Source organism: Tenebrio molitor, chromosome 3, assembly GCF_963966145.1.
Source record: "Tenebrio molitor chromosome 3, icTenMoli1.1, whole genome shotgun sequence".
In the NCBI taxonomy this organism is placed as follows: domain Eukaryota; kingdom Metazoa; phylum Arthropoda; class Insecta; order Coleoptera; family Tenebrionidae; genus Tenebrio; species Tenebrio molitor.
The window spans coordinates 17,181,708-17,203,262 of record NC_091048.1 but is presented as its reverse complement, the minus strand read 5'-3'; the positions used below and the strand labels follow the sequence as shown (position 1 = coordinate 17,203,262).

The window sequence follows — 21,555 nt, the reverse complement described above, 5'->3', positions numbered from 1 at the left end:
CGGCAGCAATAAATCATTCATTCATCATGTAGAATCTCACAATTTTTCTTTCATTTATCCATTCTTGACGTTTTGACAAGGGACTCGTTCATAGTTTCTTATTAATTTTTTACAAACGTATAATATGGTCATTGGCGAAGTACGATCAGGTGCTTAGAGACCATGACCGCCATAAAAATATCGTCAAAGAAACCTAATTATTTATTTAGGGTTCAGCTAACTCCTTCTCTGAAATTAACTGTAACGTCAAACCAAAACTAATGCGAGTCAGAAATGTTCGACAATTTTATGTGAATCGGTACATAAAATTTTGTGGAAAAAATTAAAACAACTGTAAATTGAATAACACTTTAATAACAGCGTTCGGTCTGTAATTATGCCACCGATAAAAAAAAGCATTCGCCTACGGGCTGCACTTATGTAATACTTATTTTTTGGTAAGCAGTGCAGCTTAATTACCATAAAAACTGTCCTACCGAGCCGGTATTATTATATAATTAATTGCATTATTGTTATCCCAAGAATAAAAGACCCATTACGTAATAGGTCTCTCATTTTACTCGTTACAAACCTGTCATTCTGCAGTTAGTGAGTGGATCGATTAAAACTGACTGTTCAATTATGTTATCGATTAACAAAAAAAAATCACCCTCCTAAACGATTCATTTTCGTCACAAGGGCAAGGTCGCGCAGCCTTAAACCTAATATGTCTATATGTTTGTCGATGAGCCATTAAATTTATCGACGAATTAAAATTACTGTTGCCATGTGCGTGCGTTAGTCATATTGGGGTAGGAGTTCAAACAGATAGAATTTATACGGGCACACGTGTTCGAAAGCTGAGCTTTTGTGTGCACTTACCCCAAATGTCTGCTGCTCGACATATGCAGGGGACAAGCGTTCCAGTGTAAACATGTTCCGTGTAAATATCGTCGTTTTTCTGAAGGTTTCCCATTGAACTTGACATCGATTTGAAATTTTCACGTTTCGGGGATTATCTCGAATCGTAAAAGTTAATTCGAGAGGTGTTCTTTTCCAACGACCTTCCAAGGTAGGCGAGTTTGTGAAGTGCCTCCAGCAGGAAAGGTTGATGGCATGGCATACATTTAGCAGCGTGAACTTTTGATTTTAATTAACTGAAATAACAATGAGGAGAGTGCTAACAGCTTTTCTTTTATTTCTGTGATCCTCTAAGAGTTTTACTATTGTAAGGTAATAAATTTCCGCATCGATAACGTCGCTGTTTTAATTGGCAAGCACGACTACGAATAAAACATTTATTAATGTCGGATCCCATGAAGAAAATCCGTCGTGCTTTTACATAATTACTTGTCGCTTTCCCGTGATTCAGACCTATCCCATGAATGAGATTTCATTTAGACCAGCCATGGGAATCTTGAAATTATACAATAAATTGCAAAGCCGCACCACAATCTTCCTGATAACTCTCGATCTGCAATTCTTGCGTCATGTTATTTTGATTTGTGTAATGTTGAAATCTTGGTTTCCGTTAGACTTTTTTTCAAATGCTCGCACAGACAATATCAGAGAATCGTACCGGAACTTCGGTGCTTCGGATAACCATCCAGGAGCGAATTATCATGCATAATGCCCATTTAACCATGCAATTCATAAACAAGCTATCAAATACGGAAATAGAATCAGTTGAACGACCCAATGAAGGTTTTTGCTGCACCTGTAAAACTATTGTAAACACGTGTTTAGAAAATAATCAATAGTCCTGGTGCATTGTTGAGGGATCGTCCAGGAAGGTGCGGGTTTTCAGGGTAGATCCCGTTCATTGATGTTCTGGAAAACACGTACAAAGGAAAAGGATCACGTTCGTATAGTAGGACCACACACACTAATTTTTATCGTGTTGTGATTGATCATTCTTTCATTGATATGACTTTAAAAAAAGTGCATATTTAGTATAAATTTCAAATGTTTAAATTCAATTTAGATGCAGTACACATATTCTGGTCTGAATTGATATTTCGTTAGTTGACCACAAATTTTAGGTAGATAATAATGCTTCAAATAGTAGAAATAGAATTCCATTATGAATGAATTTAAAAATGAGTTGGCAGGTGTTCGGTAATTAAATGTCACATTCAGGAAATGAACATAGGATTTCCTTTTATTTATTACTCCCCTAGATAAAATATTAACATTCATTTATAAAGTCAGATTTTTTTTTTAATTTGAAAAATTGTGTTTAGTTTCTGGTCATCTTCCAAATTTGCCTGATCAAAGCTAGTTAGTTAAGAAAGGATAAACATAATATATCATAAGTATAACATTTAAATCTGGATTTCTTGTCGATTAGACATTTTGATCAATTATTTTATTTACATAAACCTAAACTAAATACATAATTATAAAAGTTAAGCATTCGGGGCACTTTTCCAGATTCCGCAATATTATCGGAAATTTTTGTATTATAAAACAAAAATGTTTATGTAATTATGTTATAATATAATATTCCCTTTTTTCTAGCTATGTTGTACTTCCCATTTTGTTTGTCATTTAAAATAAAAAAAGTAAACGTTTTTAAGGGTTTTAACTTTGAAGCAATTCTTGTAGGTGAAAAGTTTTTTTTTTTATCATTTAGTTTATTTAACGAGTTCATGTGTAAATTAGGCTCTTTATGTGGCAGATTTTGATAAATGTCACAACTTGTCAAAACGAAACGTCAAGCGAATTTTAAAGATTTTAAGCGATTTGGAGCCTTTAAGGGGCTCGTTGAACAAAAAAACGTTGTACTCAACTCGTTCGTGTGTAAATTGGGCTCTTTATGACATGAGTGGGCCAGTTTAAAATGCGAGTGAAACAACGGATTTTTATGAAATTTAAAATGCAGATATGTGAAGATTGAATTAGTAATATGTAATAAAATTACTTTATGTTAAAAAATTATTATTAAAGTAAAATCTTTATGGATATGAATTGTCAAAATGACGTTTGGTTGGTATCAACTAAAATTACTAGGCGCGCTTCTCGGAATTTTTGAATTTAAGTTTTTGTTCTGGCGCCAATCCTCAAACGTGACAGGTAGATTTATACAAGTTGTAAATTCGAACCGCAACCTCCGAGTATATTCAGGGAGGCCTCGTTCGAACATCTTATTGACAGAAATTTTCCAACGTTCTATGACCTCCACAAATCGTATATCATGAAAATCACTGTTTGGCTCATACCAACATATGACAACGTTTTGACAATTGTTTATTAAAAAATTTCAATTGTACATTGTCCCACAACCTCGTAAATTTCGGCACATTTAAAAAATACATCCTTGTACTGTCGCGAGCAAAAAATTCTGGTTGTCAATGTCATTTCAAAATTTTGTTAGATTGTCAAAAATTAAAAAAAAATCCCTGCCTGATTATGTCCATGTCAACAAAGTGTCAAAAAAGGAATTGATTAATGTCATACAACATGATGATATAGTCGACTCAAGTTGCAAAAAACCACTTGTGATTTGCAATAGCATTTTTTCAATATTTTTGAACCAAATAAAGGCACAAAGGGACCAGAAAATTATAGTTTGGATTGAATATTTTCCATATAAGTACGGTTTTAAAGTAATTGCAAAAGACTAATGCCATAAAATTGCTGTTGCAAATCCCAATTGGTTTTTTGCAACTTGAGTCAACTTTAGGTTATGATATTTACGACCGTTTTACAATGGAGGATTTTCCATTGTGTCAAATCATGATTTTGACGACCAGTTTTTTTTTGCTCGCGACGGTATAATTATCATATTTTATAAAATGTATACCAATGCGAAGTAACCTCTGGGAAATATGCTTTAAAACAAAGAAACCGCAATAAATAAAACATAGAAAAACGAAGAAATTGTATTTGCTCATTGAAAAATTGTAGAACTTGTTTCACCTAAATAATGTTATTATAACGTTTAAGTTAAGAGAATCCTAATTCTGCTAATTTTAGCACACAGAAAACAAACACTTTTTTACAAAACTTGGTTTAAAAATATGTATAATAATATTTCGACTCAACAATATTTATTAATTTTTATTTATATTTAAAAAAATTAAAACGTAAAATGTGTTTCTGTTAACAAGGTTCAAAGTCCTACACTCGTTAAAAGGAAATGTTTTTTAAAAATGAACTATGTAATAAATAGTTATTAAACATTATTTTCACTGCTCACTACCTCGAATAAGGAAAATTAGATTAAATTAACTGAATAATTTATCGTGCTTTTTACCTTTCCCTCCATAATATTTACCGACTTGATTTGGAAATTTTTCTTTAAAAAATTGTCAATGAAAAGTTGTATCTTCGTACGTTTGATAACAAAGTACACTTTTGTCAAAGCCATAGCGACACTGAATTAAGGTTAGGCGTGATTTGAAAAGCTTTTTGCAAAAATCATTTTGAACGTTTTCGGTTTTGAAACTAAAATATCGGATGTTCATTTGAATTTATCGTCGATTGTGAACGCAACACGGATTACCTGCAGATCACGGATCAGCTGTTTCAATCTAACCTCACTTTTGCGTTGTTTGTGTTTTTAGTGTGCAGACTGACGAATGGTGCATTCACAATCGACTCTTCAACGTTCAACGTCAACTTTGAGGAAAAATTTAAACGAACACCGATATATTTATTCATGTCACGTCACACTCCTTTACTTTGACAGTGCTGTCAAATTAAAACAGATGTACAGTAACACGCTGACATTTACACGTTATAAATAATTAAAAAGGTTACAATAAAAGAATTTTGAAATTATGAATCCATCCACTATCATATTCAGTTAAATTGACTAACAAAATTCACTTTTGCAGACAAATCTGTAATGAATGACTAATGACATTGGTGCTAATTTATGACATAACAGTTCAGACTACACTATTTTGCATAAAATATCCACTACAAGGAGTGACGTGTTTTGTGTAGGAGAGTTTATATCAACATTTATTCCAGGTCGTCACCCTCTGAAATCATAGTTTTCAAGGAAAGTGTACCAACCTGATAAATTATTAATTATCATATGTCAATCATTAGTACAATACTTATCAAAATATTAGCACAAACGTAAAAAATCATGCCTTGTATTAGTTTATGAAGGATAACAATTAGAAAGGTGGTTCTAAACTGCTGAGACGTCATTGAATTCACTTATTCATGCAACAGTAAAATCTCCAAAATATTTTGCTTGGCCAACACACAAAGACAATCTTCTCTAGTTGAATACAATTGCACTCACCTGTATCACTTATCTAGATTGCATCAAATACCCACTCTTTAAACGATTTGGAAAGCGAAAGCGATTTCATCTAAAAATAAAAGTAGATGATCGATGATAATTTTCTCGTTAAGGTCATTACGGACAGTGCCTGTAATAAGTTTTATGATGACAGTGTCCTTACGCTCAAAATAATTACGTCGTCACGGTACGTGATCGAACTGGAGGATTTGATCAGGTAAACAAACTTTAAATTAATACGACAGAGACCCGTTTATGACGAATTAAAAAAAAAAGAGATGGTGCTTATGTAACTAAAGCATTTTGAACCCAACTGTTGCAACGGATGAAAAATTTGTGATTATTGAGTGCAACGTGTCTGGAATTTTAATTGTTCCCAACTTAATTGTTGAATTAATCAATTTAATTAATTCGAAAGAATTCGAATCTTCGTAACACTGTTGGGGAGATGTATCAGAATGAAAAGTACACCTGCAATTCACTTTCTCTTGTTTCCTTGTTGCAGCATGTTAAAATGCCAAATTGAACATTTCATGCTTTTGACATTTACTGGCAAGTTCGCTTTTTATTTGGATTGTTAATTGCGGATCGTTGCGTTCTATTAATTACGATGCTGCGCTGTTAGAACAAGAGGTATTCAATCGATCGTCGACAGAAATAAATCCCTGAACGTCACTCGGAATTCGAGCTCAAATTGGGTAAAAAGCGACGGATGCAGCTTCTGGAACAAAGAGCCATGCAGACATTGCCAATTTTGGCATGGTAGGTGCTCCGTTCCAAAGTTATTAGATACTCAAGACAGAGGACCGTCACAGGACAAAGATAAATTGCGTTTCCCAGTTTGATCGCTAATCGTAAATATAAATGACCATAAGGAAGTCCGATAAAATCTAAATTGCGTTGGATAAATCTGCCCAGAGGCTTTTTGCTCGTTGAAAATGCGTTGGATGTTTGTAAAAGCCACTGAAACCGTTGGTGGTGGTTTTTGCCAGCACTTATGCATTTCGCGTACACCCATCAACGATATTTCTCAGAAGGAATGAAACAAAGCCAACAAAAAACAGATGCATCTGCAACATAGATATTTCTGGACGGATGGCCTGGAGGACATTCCCAGTGCGTTTTCCTTGCTTTTATTTATAATTCCGAGCGTTCCGTCTCGTCTAATTTCATTAGAATTTTACACATTTTTTCCATTTCATCTGCATGAGAAGCTCGGTAGACTTCGTAAAGGTCAAGCTGTCACTGAAAAATCTAATAAATAAATTGCATGTTAGTAACGATCGCCCCGGTGATTTCCTACCTTTAATAAAATCTTTAGAAGGTTACATTAAATCATCGTGGCTTTGTGCGGCCGTCATTATCTCAAACCTTGTTTTAGTTTGTGGCATGTTCAAATGTGGTTACGTTTTATCGCGTTTGATCTCAATGCTAACTGTTTGTGAGGTAAAGTGCACCAGTGAGATCCGTTTAGCTTTTTTTCGATTCTAGTTTTGGCAAACAGAACCGTTTGGTCATTTTAGGTAAGTTGCTCAGGTAACTTTCTTATATGGCAAGAGCGCACTATTCCTTATGGCAACACAATGGTCAATGCCGTCTTGAGCAAGTGTTGGCTTCATGTTTTAAAAGACTGTGAGTCACTCGGTGTGTTGAAACGTCTGTCTGCGAGTGGTCTTCCAGGCTTCGTGCTTTTCTCTCATTGCATGAACTTATTATTTTTGTTTTGATAATTAAATATGAATGTGCGCACAGATTTCGCTTTCTTTTGTCGCTCTATTATGACTTGTAAAATTATTTATAAATCCTGGACAAACTGAAAGCCTTTATTTAAACTCTCTCCTCACCCATTAATCTTGTATTAAACCAATTTACACTTGCACGTAATTTTATTCAGATGGATTACAGTCAAGCTGTTACTTAAGAAATGGAACATTGCTGTTATTGTTTAAAACAAATCTAACTTTCGTGTGATAACAAACATTTTGTACGATTTGCGAAATTGTCAGAGAATTTCGCATGGTAATTGTTTTCTCACGCTTTAGAAGAGAAAATTACTTGCAAAGTTATGACCAAGTTCCTACTGTGACTTTTGCTCATTTTTATATCTTGTTTCCCGGATGAATTAAAACAGATTTAAATTTAACTTTCTGTAAAAAAAGTTGTAAATGTCAGTGAAGGGGTTTAGTGACATTTAAATTTAGATTTGATTGACATATTTCCTAGATTTATAATTCTAGAATGTTTTTTGCTGTCGATATTAATCTTATAATAAGAAATGGGAGTAGAACAAAGTGTCACTGCATTCTTAAAAAGTTAATCAAAATGTAATAATTTAAAGTGAATTTAATTTATTTGAATGCGAAATATTTTATGTAAATTTTACATTTTAGATTATGCAAGCGTTGACACAAAAATATTTAATTAAACGTTTCACTTTTAACACACACGAATGATATAAGTAACAAAATATGAATTTTATTTATTGTAATAATGTATGTATTTTTAAATGGCGTTTTTTCAGTTGCACCATTTAAATATAAATAAAAGAAATTTTGTGAAATACAGCGTGATCAACAATGACTTAGTCTGTTGGCAATGAAACAAAAATATTGATGTTTTTTTGTCTCGTGATTGACACTGATCGGATGTTTTAACTGAACACATTAAAAAATAATCGGTTATGTCGGTTAGGTTTATACTAAAGTCCATTCACGTTGGATTTTCTTTTCAAGGTCAAATAATTTAATTTTTTGGCTCTGTAATTATGTTTTGTAAATAGTGACATGCAGCTAATCAACATAATGCGATTTAGCAATGCTCAATCTAACGTGAACGGTGTTTACCTGCATGTCACTATTTACAAAACACAATTACAGAGCCAAAAAATTAAATTATTTGACCTTGAAAAGGAAAATCCAACGTGAATGGACTTTATTACAAAAATTAACATTTGATGGTCAACACTGTCAAAGCTGACAAGCGGAAATGCGTTTAGCTTACAGTGGTACCAAAATCAATCAAATTTTCATTGTCACCAACAGATTCAGTCATTCTTGATCAGGCGATAGTTGGCACATAAGGATTCCCTTATGACATTTGATTTGAACCAAGTTCATAACGTAGCCGCAACTCGCAGTTAAACCACAAAAGACTGGAATGCAGTGATAATTTTGTTAACATACCACGAGCGTTTTCCTCGTAATCCATGTTTAAGATATTTTGTTCATACATATTTGAAATGTTACACGAAAATTCACTTCAGTTCATCCAAGTTTGCATTATCGAGGTGCTAAAAATTAGATACAGTTGGCTTCAAAAAAAAACGGGAAATGAAATTTGACCTAATGTGAACTGAAAATTTAATTTATCAATTTATGTCAATTTGTGTCTGTTTGACGGTAGTATTTCTGACACATAAGTGCAATTTTTTAACCTAAATTCTAAAAGGCCGTATCAAACTATAAAAATTTAATAAAATCTGACAGAACTTTTTCTGACAGTTCCCGTTTTTTTTTAAGCCAACCGTACTATTGCGAGCACGGAATTTCGGGCAGACTTGAATTTGACTGATGTGAGATGTGAAATGGGCTTTAGGTGGTAGACGTATTAATAACCTTATTTAACATCTACGTACTATTTTCACATGTCATTTTGACAAATTGCAATTGCAAGCGCTTAGATATGATTTTCCGAAAACTGAACAGTTTTTTATTAAATTTTGGAAATCAATAAGTAAAATGTAAAATGATTGTGCATAATGGTGACAGTTTATTTTGAAGTTCAGTCAGAATTAATTATTATGACAATTATTTTACATTTTCGTTATGGATTTCCAAAGTTAAGTTTAGGGCCCGGTTGCATAAAGCGATGTCAAGTCGTTGTTAAAGTTAACATAATGTCAAGCGATCTGATTGGATGATATTTAACATTTTATTTGAATCAGCCAATGAAATGGGCGGATTTCCGACCGGGCCTTAATAAAAGACAGTTTTCAGAAAATCACAACTTGCAACTTTTCAGGACTGATGAATGCAATTTGTCAAAATGATATGACAATACATAGTAGATATTAAAATGAGATTATTAATATGTCTAGCAGCTAAAGCCCATTTCACATCTTATATCAGTCAAATTTCAAGTCTGTCCGAAATTCCGTGCTCGCAATAGTACTTTGAAAAGGGCCTAGTTGCAATGGAAAATAATGTTTGATTAAACCCAATACACAAACAGACTCCTACCCAAATATTCAAAATGGGTTAAATAGGTGACAGGAAATTGTGCAGATTGTGGCGCAAATTAAAAAAATATGCACACAATTAATTGTCTATTTTAAAGAAAAAACTTTCCTTAATAACATAGTAAATCAGTTTTAGATTGGACTACTTTCATTGAAGTGTCCGGAAGATCCAAAATAGTTTTTAAGAATATTGAATAGTATGTATTACAGAAATACTTTTTTGTAGGTTTGTTTTAAGTGTTGAATTGTTCATGATTTACAATGTTGGTTTTTACAATTTATTCATTTTATAGCCTTTTAAATGAGTCGAACAAAAGAGTAGGTTGTGAACTTGTCCCACTGTCACTAGTTCATTACTTAATAATTTCATAGCTATCAGTAATAAATAACTATGGAATCTATCAACGAATAATTTTTTCATTAAAAAAGAATAATACATCTTTCTTTCAAGTGCCTACAAAATCGTAGCCATTATCAGACTCTTTGGAGAAGATATAGGTACGTTACTCATAAATTTTGCAGCACTGTCGAAGAATATGCTTAAACAATCATTGCTGTCATAAACACAAATGAATATTGGAGTATGTGTTACTGCTTTTCAATCCTCATTGCAGGAATTATTACACAGGCATTGATGCTGATTAGTGACTTTATGAAGATTTATGAACTTAGCCAACTTTTACTACACTTTTCAAAACTCGGTATTGGCAAGAGAACAGCGAAACAAGTTTGAAAAGTGTTTGGTTATTAGATTTCAACAATATTTCAAACTTCATAGCTTTCCTAAAATAACGAACATAAACAAAAATCTGCAATTTGTCTTCCAGAAAAAAAGGAAGCTGCTAGAAAAAACTGTCTTTTTAAGAGACATTTTTGTTTGGAATTGAAACATTTTTTGTTTTTATGGCCGGATTACTAAGATACACAATTTGATCTCATTTGTTTTGTTTCACTTTTATTTTTAGAATGCCACCGGTACCGCAGCACCATATGGAACAAGGTGGTACATATTTACTAGAATCAGTAGTGAAGATCTCTAGTTTAGTGACAGATTAATGACTCACATCAGCAATAATTTGGAAGCCATTTATTCTTTCTTTTCGTTTTCAATGAAAACTAGTCAAGATCTAAATTTATAGATTATTTCAAACGAAATATTTCAAACTATTTTGACTCGGACGAATTCCTACAACTATTTGGGGCCAGTTGTGCCTCTCAAACAATTCAAATATTTTTAGATATGTGACAAAGCACTTGTCACATCGCATGACTTCCTCATCCCCGTTTAAACACTGGAATAGCTATACTTCTTTAAATAAAATGCCATTTTCTGAGTCTAATCCAGTTCCTTAACTGTATTCATAAATTCAAGGAACTGTAAAATCAATTTTAGGTTAATTTGTTGCAGCTGATTTACTTATTAATCACTTGGAAGAATGCAAAAGGAAACGGAGGTTTTGTGACCTGGAGGAAGGCGTCATTAAGTCGAGCAAAGTCGATCTGTGTTAACAAAATTGTCACAATTTACTCTACTATTACTTTATAAATGCTAATATCAGGTGGAATTGTAAACACCAATTAACTAATTGCGTAGACAATTACTTGGATAATTGGTCAAATAAGCGGTTTCTACTGAATAACAATTAACAATCGTAATCATTATGATTTTATTATTATTACTCTAATTGTGTGGCGCAGACGGGAAAAGTGTTGACTTTCATTTTTCTGATTCAATTTACGTAATTTATTGTGAATCACTCATTTCAACGATTATCTTGTACAGAAGCCACAGTCGAATCAATCCGCTTTAAACTCCATATCGAGATTAAAAAGGTCGCAGTTTTGCGCCGATATTTAGATGAAAACACCTTGAACAATAGACAATGACCTACTAAAGTAACACGGTGGAAAATAGTAAAAAATGATCGCGGTTTTTTAATATTTTAAGGAAAGTGTAAAGCGAACCGTTTCATTTGTCTCCGTACTCTGTAAACAAAATAAAATTGAATGGAACTAGTGCAGCTGTTGATCCAAGTTGTGAGAGATAAAGTGATTATGTATCACCGGATGCTGGCTATCAACACAAAAAATTCTGTTTAATTCACAGCCGTAGTTCTTCAACCGCGCGTCCTGACGCGTTAATCCACTTATCGATGGAAACGATCGTTTTATGGCGGCGGTAATTGACACGACATAATAAAATTATAAAGAGAATCGGCGGTAATAGAACAATATTCCTCAAGAGAATCCGCCATCGTGCCCACGTTACCTAACTGTATTAAGTATTATAATTTAAATCGAGTCGGGTCGTACTCGTATGTATCAACTCCATCCTTTATGCGTCGAATGGCGTGTTCAATTCGAAATTACACACTACGACATCTAGTACTGTAACATTTCCTTATTCACAGCGAGATGTAATCTACAGTTTTAGAAAGCTGCGAGTAACGGACGCCTCTATGATACTGATTAATTATGTCAAAATGCCATTAGTTGTTTATCGACGGCCGTGTTATTTTGCTACTCGGTGTACTATGTTTTTCGTGTTCTTCCGGATAAGGTAACCGCAGACCGTTTCCCGTTTTGTTTAATTACCGGAACTGTTTGATTTGCACAATCTGGGTCGTCGACGGGGCGTCGGTAGGCGTCGCCATGTCTACTGCTGGTTCGCTCTTCCGAAGGGGATTATCGCCTAGCAACGGTTTTGAGACTTTTTCAAAAAGTTGCATTTCTCTTGTTTCAGCTCTTCCGGCTTGAAGCGCAAACGGCTGTCGTAAAAGTAAAAAACCGTCTGCATTTTAGTTTTGTCTGCTGTCCTTCAAATATACATAATGTAACAATGGAGTTTGTTTGCTAAAATTGTGCTAGCTCGCAATTGACATTTATTTATGGTTTATACCAGTTGGCCTTAAAAATCAGCACAAAACCAAAAGGAGAAATAAATGAATATTTTTAACTAATAACAGGAAACACTTCAATACGATATACCTACACGATATACCTACACTCATACTGTTGGGTTTCACTTCAGTCTAATTAAGATATTAAGAAGAAGAGGTTATGCGTATGCCTCATATGGGCAACTCATTGTCAGATGCCACACTGACTAACTCTTCAACAGTGAATAAAATTAATAAGTTGCATCTGAATGATTCCAATAATGGTTCAAAGGTCATACAGTCACAGTACTGCCATATCTCACTAAATGGTTGAGTTATAGAGTGAATTGTTTTGATTTCTAAAAAGATGATAACAAAACGCATACGGACACCTACGTACTTATTAGAAATTTAAGAAAAGTATAAAAAGTAAAGTTCATTCAGTACGGCGTGTAAGTAGTTCATAATAGGGTGTTGTAAACAAATAAAACTGTATTTGTTTTTGACAATCTTCCCCTATCTTAATTTCGTCGTAAAGGCACGAGGAACCCGGATTTATTATAGTTATCAAAATTTATTAAAACAATAAAAATTAATGCGTTATTTAAGAAATTACAATCCCATTATCTTCGACAAAATTGATATTTACTATATATTTGGAGCTCCTAGGCTAGTCCTTGATCCCTGCCGTTCGTTTCAGCATTTTATTAAACGTAGAAAGATTTGCTGCTATTTTTTTTATTGGAAAATGTCTGGTGACATTTCCTCGTTTCATTTGATCGATCTTTTGAAATGACACTAATGATGCGCATTTATTTCTTTTTTTTTTGCTATTAACAGATATTATTTTTAAATTATGTTCCGGAACATAATTTAAATTATGTTGCACGGAACGGATTTCCACCGTCTGTGAACTTGCGTCACAATTGGATCAAATGAAGTATAAATATGATCAGTTTGCGTGATTCCTATTTCAGGATCTCGAATATCCACAACGACTACCATTTTAATGTCAAGTCAGAATTGGAATCGTTCTCTATCGTTTTAGCTTTTTTGGTGAAAAACGTTTACTTTCGTTCACTAATGACTGATAAAATTGCTGATAAAATATTTTGAGCAACACGTTAACCTTAACATTTTTCATTTAAAAATGTAAACGTCTGGTTTATAAACATACTTGCAGAAATGTGGTTATTAATAAGAAATAAATTGCCTTAACTTGATAGTACACTCAAAAATGCTCGACATTTGAATCGTAAATAACAAAAAGTGCAGTGTAAAAGGTCAGTTTATTGAGGAAACTTTAGTGAAAGTTAAGATCATTGCTTGCAAGATTACATAAAAGTAGTTTTTGTTTCAATTCTTTCTTCACATGATGTTAATTTAAATGCTGAAGACCGAGGCAATATACTTTGAGACACTAGGAACAAGTCTTAATTTCTGTAGTCTCTTTTTATGCGCTGTTCTTGTGATGGAGACTAGTTAATAAGATCCGAAGAATGCTTTATATTCAAGTCGCAAGAAGAAGCGAATACTTAGTTAAAGATAAAGATACAGAATTTTGTGTAAAATAAAAAATCAACGTTTCGGTAGATTTGAATAACATGGAATGGTGTGTTAGTTAATCTTGAATGATGATATTTAATTTAATGATAAAATCTCTGATGACGTCAGCATAGTAAATGTTAAAAAGCATTTAAAATTTTATTAATTTAATTTGCATTTTTGTGGGCATACCTGTAATACAATACTACTTTAAAAAATTTGTTTAACATTCTAGTGCACCATGACCGATATATTGTTTTACATTCAATTTTTCATAATGCAAATAACATTTTATCAAACAAAAAATGTACGAATTTTAGCAATTAACACAAAAAGTTTAAATCTTTAACTTACTTGTACATATTAAATGTTCCATTAATGCCCTTACAGCTTATAGTAATTAATACGACAAAATCATCGTAAAATTATGCATATTTGAGTAGGTGATTAAAAGAGAATAAAATGAATAATCATAAACAAATTCCAAAATTGGGGAATTATACAGGGTGTTTTCGAAGTTGAGGCGTTCCTTTTAACATGTGATAGTATGCGTTGTTCTAAAGAATTTTAGCCAAAATCACCTTAGTAAATTGTGTACGGCAATGAAGATACAATAAGTTAGTTTTTTTGAAATTTTTGAAACCGGTCCTGCTCAAATTTGCGCTGATTTGTTAGAAATTGGAATTGACAAAAAAAAATCAAATGAGCATGGACGTTAATCAAAACTACTGTCAGAGTTGTCATCTAGTTAGTCGAAATGGCTTTATTATTAGGAAAATAATGAGCTCACAGATATGTTGCAAATGCATGGGAAATGTTATCACGATATCAGAATGCATCTGCAGCGTCCAGAGAGTATTACAAAGCGATTTCCGGAAAGACACCATTCTGGGCCAGGTTAGTTATTAATCTAGTACAGCGGAGAAATGGACAGGACCGGACTTAAAATTTTAGAAAACAATAAAAATATACAATCAATTATCTCCGTTAATACAAACATTTTACTAAGAAGATTTAGGCTAAAATTCTTAAGAGTAATGTGTAGTACCTCGTGTTACAAGGAACGCGTCAACTTCAAGAACACCCTGTATTTTAAAACTTTTAAAGCGGCGTGATTTATGATCATATTTTGATTAATTTTTTTTTTTAATTATTGCATACAATCATACGAACTTGTTTTATTGGGTTTATTTTCATATACGTAGTTAGTTCATATACAGGGTGATTCTGAAATAAGTTTGGAAAAAAAAACGGTAATTGGTAAGAGTTCTTCAAAGACAAAAAATTTTCCTTATAAAAGTTTTTCCGTTTTCGAGATACAAATGATTGAAAATTTGGTCAAAATTGCTAGTACGCTGGTGAGTTAAAGGTGATTACCTGATTATCTTGGTAGTTTAGCAACAACAATAATCAAAGGTGCCCGTCAGTCACAAACGTATAAACCTTACTCCTCTCGATCATTTCCATAGAAACATTTACAAAGCAGTGTGCTTGCATCTACGACTTTATTGTCGAATTGATGTAACAATGGTTGCTAATGAAATGAACAAATTCGGACAAATTTTCCCTATTCATATGCGTTGAAAATATACAGCGTGATCAACAATGACTGAGTCTGTTGGCAATGAAACAATTGAAAATACTGGTGATTTTTGTCTAGTAATTGGCACTGACAACGCAATGACCGAATTTTTTAACTTGAGATGGCATTAAAAACATTCTTGGTTATGCAGGTTATGTTTATACTATTACAAAAATGAACCTTCGTTGGTAAATTTTAAATTTGCCAAATTTCATTGTTAGGTACCTACAGACTCAGTCATTCTTGATCACTCCGTATACAAGGCTATAGGGTAATTTCCATTCCTTTGATTTCACCTCCAAAAGTCATTTACGCAGAATTATTTTGTGTGTCAAGGATACTCCACATTTTTTTTCCAAACTTTGTTCTGAATCACCTGTATATACATACATGAATACCTACATTTTATATATATTTATATTTTTCTTAACAAGAAAAAGTAACATCGATTTTCCACAGCAGAAACTATGTATCAAATTTTTTTACCCTAATAAATGTTTCCCAATATGTACTAGAATAATATTTAGGTATTTAGTGAAGAATTAAATAAGACCAAAATAAAGTTAAAGAATTTTTACTTAGACAGTAATAAATTCAAATACAACCGCGGTTGTTCTTGCTTTTCTTTTATCTCTGAAGTATATTTAATACAATCTAATAAAAGTTATTTATACATGCACCGTATGGCCAATTAAATTTGGTGGGCTATAATTCTTAAAGATCACGTCTACGCTTGAGATTTGTTGTACATAATTACATTTGTCAAAAATAACTTTTATCACACAAGATGAAGGTGTAATATTGCACCGTGCGTACCTGCAATCTTCTTGGCCATTAGTTCGCAGCAAACAGCAAACAGCGAATCCACATTTGCTCATTGGAAACTTTTTCGTTTATCATTAATAGTAAAAAATCTTTTGTCTGAATACCACTCCATCAATGATTTTAAATTTGTTTCAGTAGGTATCTTATCGTATGCTGCAAATTCTAGCCTTATCATTACAACAAATTAAATAATCGTTGGCAGTAAATACCTACTTAATTAGTATTGTTACGCGATTGCATCCCACACCTTGTTTTTTTCGTGGCTTGTTTAGTGAAAACGTTAAAGTTGTGTTACAGATCAATAATTTGATATATCCGTCTACTTGAAACTTTTTTTATACATAGTATGTGAATACGAAACCGTAAATAATTTAATCAGTTCCGTTATCCAGAACCAGGATGTTTGTCTGTTGTTGTTTGTTCATAAATTATGTAACTATGTATGTAGTTTTTGACAATCAGACCCGGCGAGTGCATTTGCTCCAAGATACAAGAACTTTAAGATCTCTGTCAGCTACATGGTTACATAATTCCAGTTATCCTTCAGAGGATTCCTGAATCTTGCCACGATCTTCTATTGTTGGTTTGCTAATAGAATCGTGGATAAAATCATTAGGTTGGATTTTATTTTTAGAACTCTCCTGGCTTGTTGCAGAATGAATAATTGAGCCGCCTCACATAATATGGAAGTTGACTCGCCGCCGCCTCTCCATTCAGCCGTTGAAACTCACACGGAAACCGTCGCCGCAACTGAAGAAGGTGCATTCAACAAAAGACTGAACACGAGTTGCGAAGAAACGGAGGCCGACAATACCATCCATGGCTTCAACGTGTCGAATATCACGGTCATCGAGAAAACACCAGAGGCATCAGTAACCGTGTGTGAGGGTAGTGACAGTGGCGTGGAGGTGGCCGAAACAAATGACTCCTTTCTGTACCAACGTGCTTTAAGTTCAACTAGTGGCAATTCGCAAGATTTTGACACTCTAACTGGCGAGAGGTCTTGCAATTCTTCCATAATCAGCTGTTGTTCCAACTACGAAGATGCCTACAATATACTAGTCAGAAGAAATTCAACGCTTCTTGAAGATTTTACCTCGAGGAATGGTGATGGTACCAGTGAAAATGGTAGTGAAAGTTCTTCGATAACGGGAAGCTCTTCGTCCAGAAACTCCAAACGCACCAACCTCGCCACTTCGAAGAAAAAAATCAACTTACAAGACTCCAAGAAAGGACAAACTGTAAAGGAACGATCGAGATCAAAACCACCGATAAATCCAAAACGTTCGGATATTTCGGCGAGATTAAAATCTATAGACAGGCTACAAGGAAAGATACCTAAAAAATCCACACCCAACAGTTTAGATTTGGCAAAGAAGGAAACAAAGAGGCCGGCCTCAGCTAAATCTGCGAAAACACCTTCAGTGACGCCAACAGATGATGGTCGATGGCCTTCGATTAACAGCAAACCGGCCCCTTTAATGTCGCGATCGTTCCGGGGAATGATGGAAACGCCAAAGGGTAGTAAACAGATGGACACCAAGACGATAGAAAAATACGCCACTCTCCCTAGGAGAAGAAAGGAAAAATCGCATGAAGATGTTAAGGAAGGGCTACAAAAAAAATTGAACCGAGAAGACCTGGTTCGTTTGACAAATGGGAAAAAATCCGGATCGAGGGAAGCGACACCGTCCAAAAACCTGAACGTTGTGAAAAAGAAGCAGAAAATCAAAATTTACCACGAAACAGGGATACAAACTGCTTTAACAATTACAGACGTCAATAAAGCCTTAGCCGGTTTGTGTGTTACGCCAATGAGTCCTAAAGATGTCGAAAAATGTGATAAAAACGAACAAGTTGACATGAGCGTTAAAGATGTCGAAATACTTCAAGCACAAATTAAAGACTTAAAAGACAAGTACGACGCGTTGCACAGAGAACATAAACTACAAAGCGATAAACTCGTTGAAATTGAGGGCAAACTGCGAGAGGAAACTGTGGAAAAAGAAGGACTGAGGGAGGAACTGAAAACTAATTCCCAAAGAGTACTAGCTATACTAGGCGAGGGCAACCTCAATGATGGTAAGCAGCTGCCACTAATTTATAAATAAACAAATCATTGCATCAATTCTCCCATTAACACTGCCACGGGGGACAAGTTCAAATCAATAATAGGATGATTGCACAAACTGTTTCCATTTGAACGAGCCAAGGACAGTTTAACCTCATTAAACCGTAATTCCGTTTTGTCATTACCTAACTTCACATCTCAATTTGACGCTATTTCAGAAATGTCATTATCATGCAGTTATGACGCTCTTGATTTTATTTATCCTTCTATTTATAGAAAAAACTGTCCGTAAAAATATAAAAGTTGTGGTGCTTTCACTGAAGAAGCTTGTTTATTAAATTTTTGCACGAAGTAGAAATAAATGGTAATCCACAATAATGCCACCTCTGAGGAGATAAATGCGACTAACAAGATTAGTTTCGCACAATGATTCTTTAAGCTTTTTTTACGTCCTAAATTGCAGCACTGTGTGGCTATTGTGCTTTTAAATTTAATAAGCAAACTTCTCTTTCTCATCGAAGTGGAGCGGTTTTAATCAAATTAATTAAAAATTAACACCGCACCATCTGCGTTCTGAACAGTGTTTGTAGTGGCATAATTATGTGGTAATTTTTTTTATTCCAGACGAAAATGGTTCTAGTGATAGTTTAATGATGCTAGAATCACGTTTCCAAAACGTTGGCCAGGTTGTGATTCGCCAGGAAGAAGAAATTTCCAAACTGAACACATATTGCAGATCGCTGCAAATAGATCTTGAAAAAAGTCTAGCCTCCCAGAAAATTCTCGTCCAACAGCAGCAAGAGCTGGAGGTTGAAAGCATAGAACTCCAGGAGTTCATGCAAGCCGAAAAGACAACATTATCAGATGCGATGAAGGATGCCGAGAACGAAATCGCAAAGTGCCACAACATGTTGGCACAAAAAGACAAAGAACTGGGCGAGAAACAGGAAGAGTGTAAACGGATATTGAAACTGAGCGAACAGAGATGGTAACGATTCGTCGATGAGGTGAATTTTTTATAAAATCGACTTTCAGGCAGGAGAATTTGAGTTTACAAGCGAGGATGGGTGCTTTAGAAGCGAAAAGTCGGGAATTACTCGTGCATCAAGGGAGTTCTGTTTCGGGAACTGCGGTCGCCTTATCAGCTTTAATTGGAAGATTAGAGGGCCTTGTTGACGAGCTGGTTACGTCATACAGCATTTCAGATCAGGAACTGGAGGTACGTCGCAAAATATCTCGTAAATCCACGAAATAAGTGTAAGTTTCAGGATGTGATTTTTCATAACGAAGCATACAGTAATAGCAGCAGTAGTCCAGACGCCACACCTGAAAAATGTCGAAAATTCCTTAACGACAAAACTCCCTCGCCTAAGAAAGGTTCTTCATTTGTTTCCGCCGTCATAAACGCCATCAAAAACGCGGCGGCGCAAACTCCGTTCTCCGGGAACAAAGATATGAGTAAAGAGAATCTCTGCACAGGTAAAGAAGCAATTTTCATGAAAAGAGTAGGTAGTTCTGTATTGTAATTAACTTGAAAGGTTTTGTGGTGGAATTTTTTTATTTAATAAAAAATAACAGAACTGGAATTAATTCGTAACGTGTTTGCAGAAAATTCAAGCCCCAATGAAATGTTAGATTCTGAAACTGAGCCGTGTCTAATGATGGAACATGTTTTGGAAGATGTCGTGATTCCAGATGGTTACACCCACAACATGATCTCGTCGTGTCATAGTGTTTTGAGTTCACAAAGTGAAAGCTTTATTGATTTATCAAGAAGTGGTTACTCGATCGACATGCCTTCGATATGCTGCGATATCTTCCCGTCATTATCGCTGGTCGACCAAGTAATCGAAGTTGATAATTTAGTTACTCGTCTGCTGAAAGTCATAAGGATCATACAATTAGAAAATGACGACTGCATGAACGAGCTGCAAGAACAGAGAGATAGTCTGTCCGAACAAGTGGATAAACAAAAAGAACACAATAAACTTGTTGGTAAACAACTGAAAGACTGGGAAGTACTTGGAGCCAGATTGAAGACTGAGGTTAAAGAACTGATGCATCAAGTGAGCAAAAAGAATAACGAAATCGATAACATCAAAAGCGAGTTGAACAAGCAAAGAGAAGAAGTGGAAGTAAGGGTTTTGTTGTGGAAAATTGTAGAAATGTTTGTAATCACAATTTTCAGAAACTGAATCAGGACGTTTGTGAATTGTCAACCGCGTTGGCCAAGGCAGAGCTCGAAATGAAAATGAAAGACGAGGAGGTGAGCGAGGCGGTGAAAAATTGGGAAAAAAACAGCGAAATTCCGTCAACTGAAGTGTTAGCTAGACTAAACGCAGCTCAAACTGAAGTAATCAATCGCAAGTTCTTGTCTCTGTGAACCTAATTTTTTCTTTGTTGCAGGTTCCTCTTTTGAAGGAAAAATTGTCCCAAAAAGAACGACATTTGAGTGAGTTAACTCAAGAATTCTTAGCGAGTAGACAAGTTTTGACAGAGAGCTTGAAAGAAGCTGTTAGCGAGGCAAAAAAGCAGTACGAAGCCATTGACAATGCGTTGGAGGTGCGTATTTCTCATCCTTTTTCAAACGAAAATTACAGTTTTACTGTTCAGGTCCTACACAATAACCAGAACGTAGTGCAACAGTGTACACCTTTAGCTGAACTTCAGAGACAACTGGAGAATACAAGTTTCCAGACGGCGTCGGCAATGCCTTTAGCTGTACCGGCTGATTGCAATGCCAATGCCGCCCTCCTACAAGCAATTGCAAGTTTACAGATAAACACCACTGCCTAAAAATTGTGAAAATCACAATAATTTTAGTGATACCTAGATTATTATGGCCATTGTTTCGACTATTGTTTTTCAAGTTTTGTATATAAATTTGTTTTCTGTATGTTTTTATTTAATTTTTCTAGAGATTTAAAAGGCTGACCGATGCCATTCAACGTCCAACGTGTACGAATTTTACGTAATAAGAAGTCATGTAATTCGTTTTAAATGATGCAGTACCTAACGTTTGAAGCTTTCTGTAACTATTTATATTTAATCTCACTTTTACAAAGGAACAATTTTTACAGCATTTTGTTTGAAATCGGTGCTTTTGATAAATCCATATTTTTAGATTGTAATATTATGCCATTGTTGTAAATAAATAAAATTACGTATCATGTT

The 21,555-nt window shown here is 34.4% G+C and overlaps 1 protein-coding gene across 4 annotated transcripts in view; it reads left to right on the top strand.

Moving 5' to 3' along the window:
* corn (cornetto) overlaps positions 1 to 21,555 on the top strand; it is a 26,380-nt gene extending 4,825 nt beyond the window's left edge. The window contains exons 1-9 of one of the 4 annotated variants that reach the window (XM_069040993.1): positions 5,311 to 5,459; positions 16,966 to 18,392; positions 19,006 to 19,369; positions 19,417 to 19,600; positions 19,650 to 19,860; positions 19,990 to 20,516; positions 20,570 to 20,734; positions 20,788 to 20,943; positions 20,995 to 21,555. In XM_069040993.1, the coding sequence (XP_068897094.1) occupies positions 16,994 to 18,392; positions 19,006 to 19,369; positions 19,417 to 19,600; positions 19,650 to 19,860; positions 19,990 to 20,516; positions 20,570 to 20,734; positions 20,788 to 20,943; positions 20,995 to 21,177 (3,189 nt within the window). In that variant the 5' untranslated portion in view covers positions 5,311 to 5,459; positions 16,966 to 16,993 and the 3' untranslated portion in view covers positions 21,178 to 21,555. Of the gene's footprint in view, positions 1 to 5,310; positions 5,460 to 6,624; positions 6,766 to 16,511; positions 16,655 to 16,965; positions 18,393 to 19,005; positions 19,370 to 19,416; positions 19,601 to 19,649; positions 19,861 to 19,989; positions 20,517 to 20,569; positions 20,735 to 20,787; positions 20,944 to 20,994 lie in introns of those variants that run through there. The other 3 variants (XM_069040996.1, XM_069040994.1, XM_069040992.1) reach the window with 3 other exon arrangements.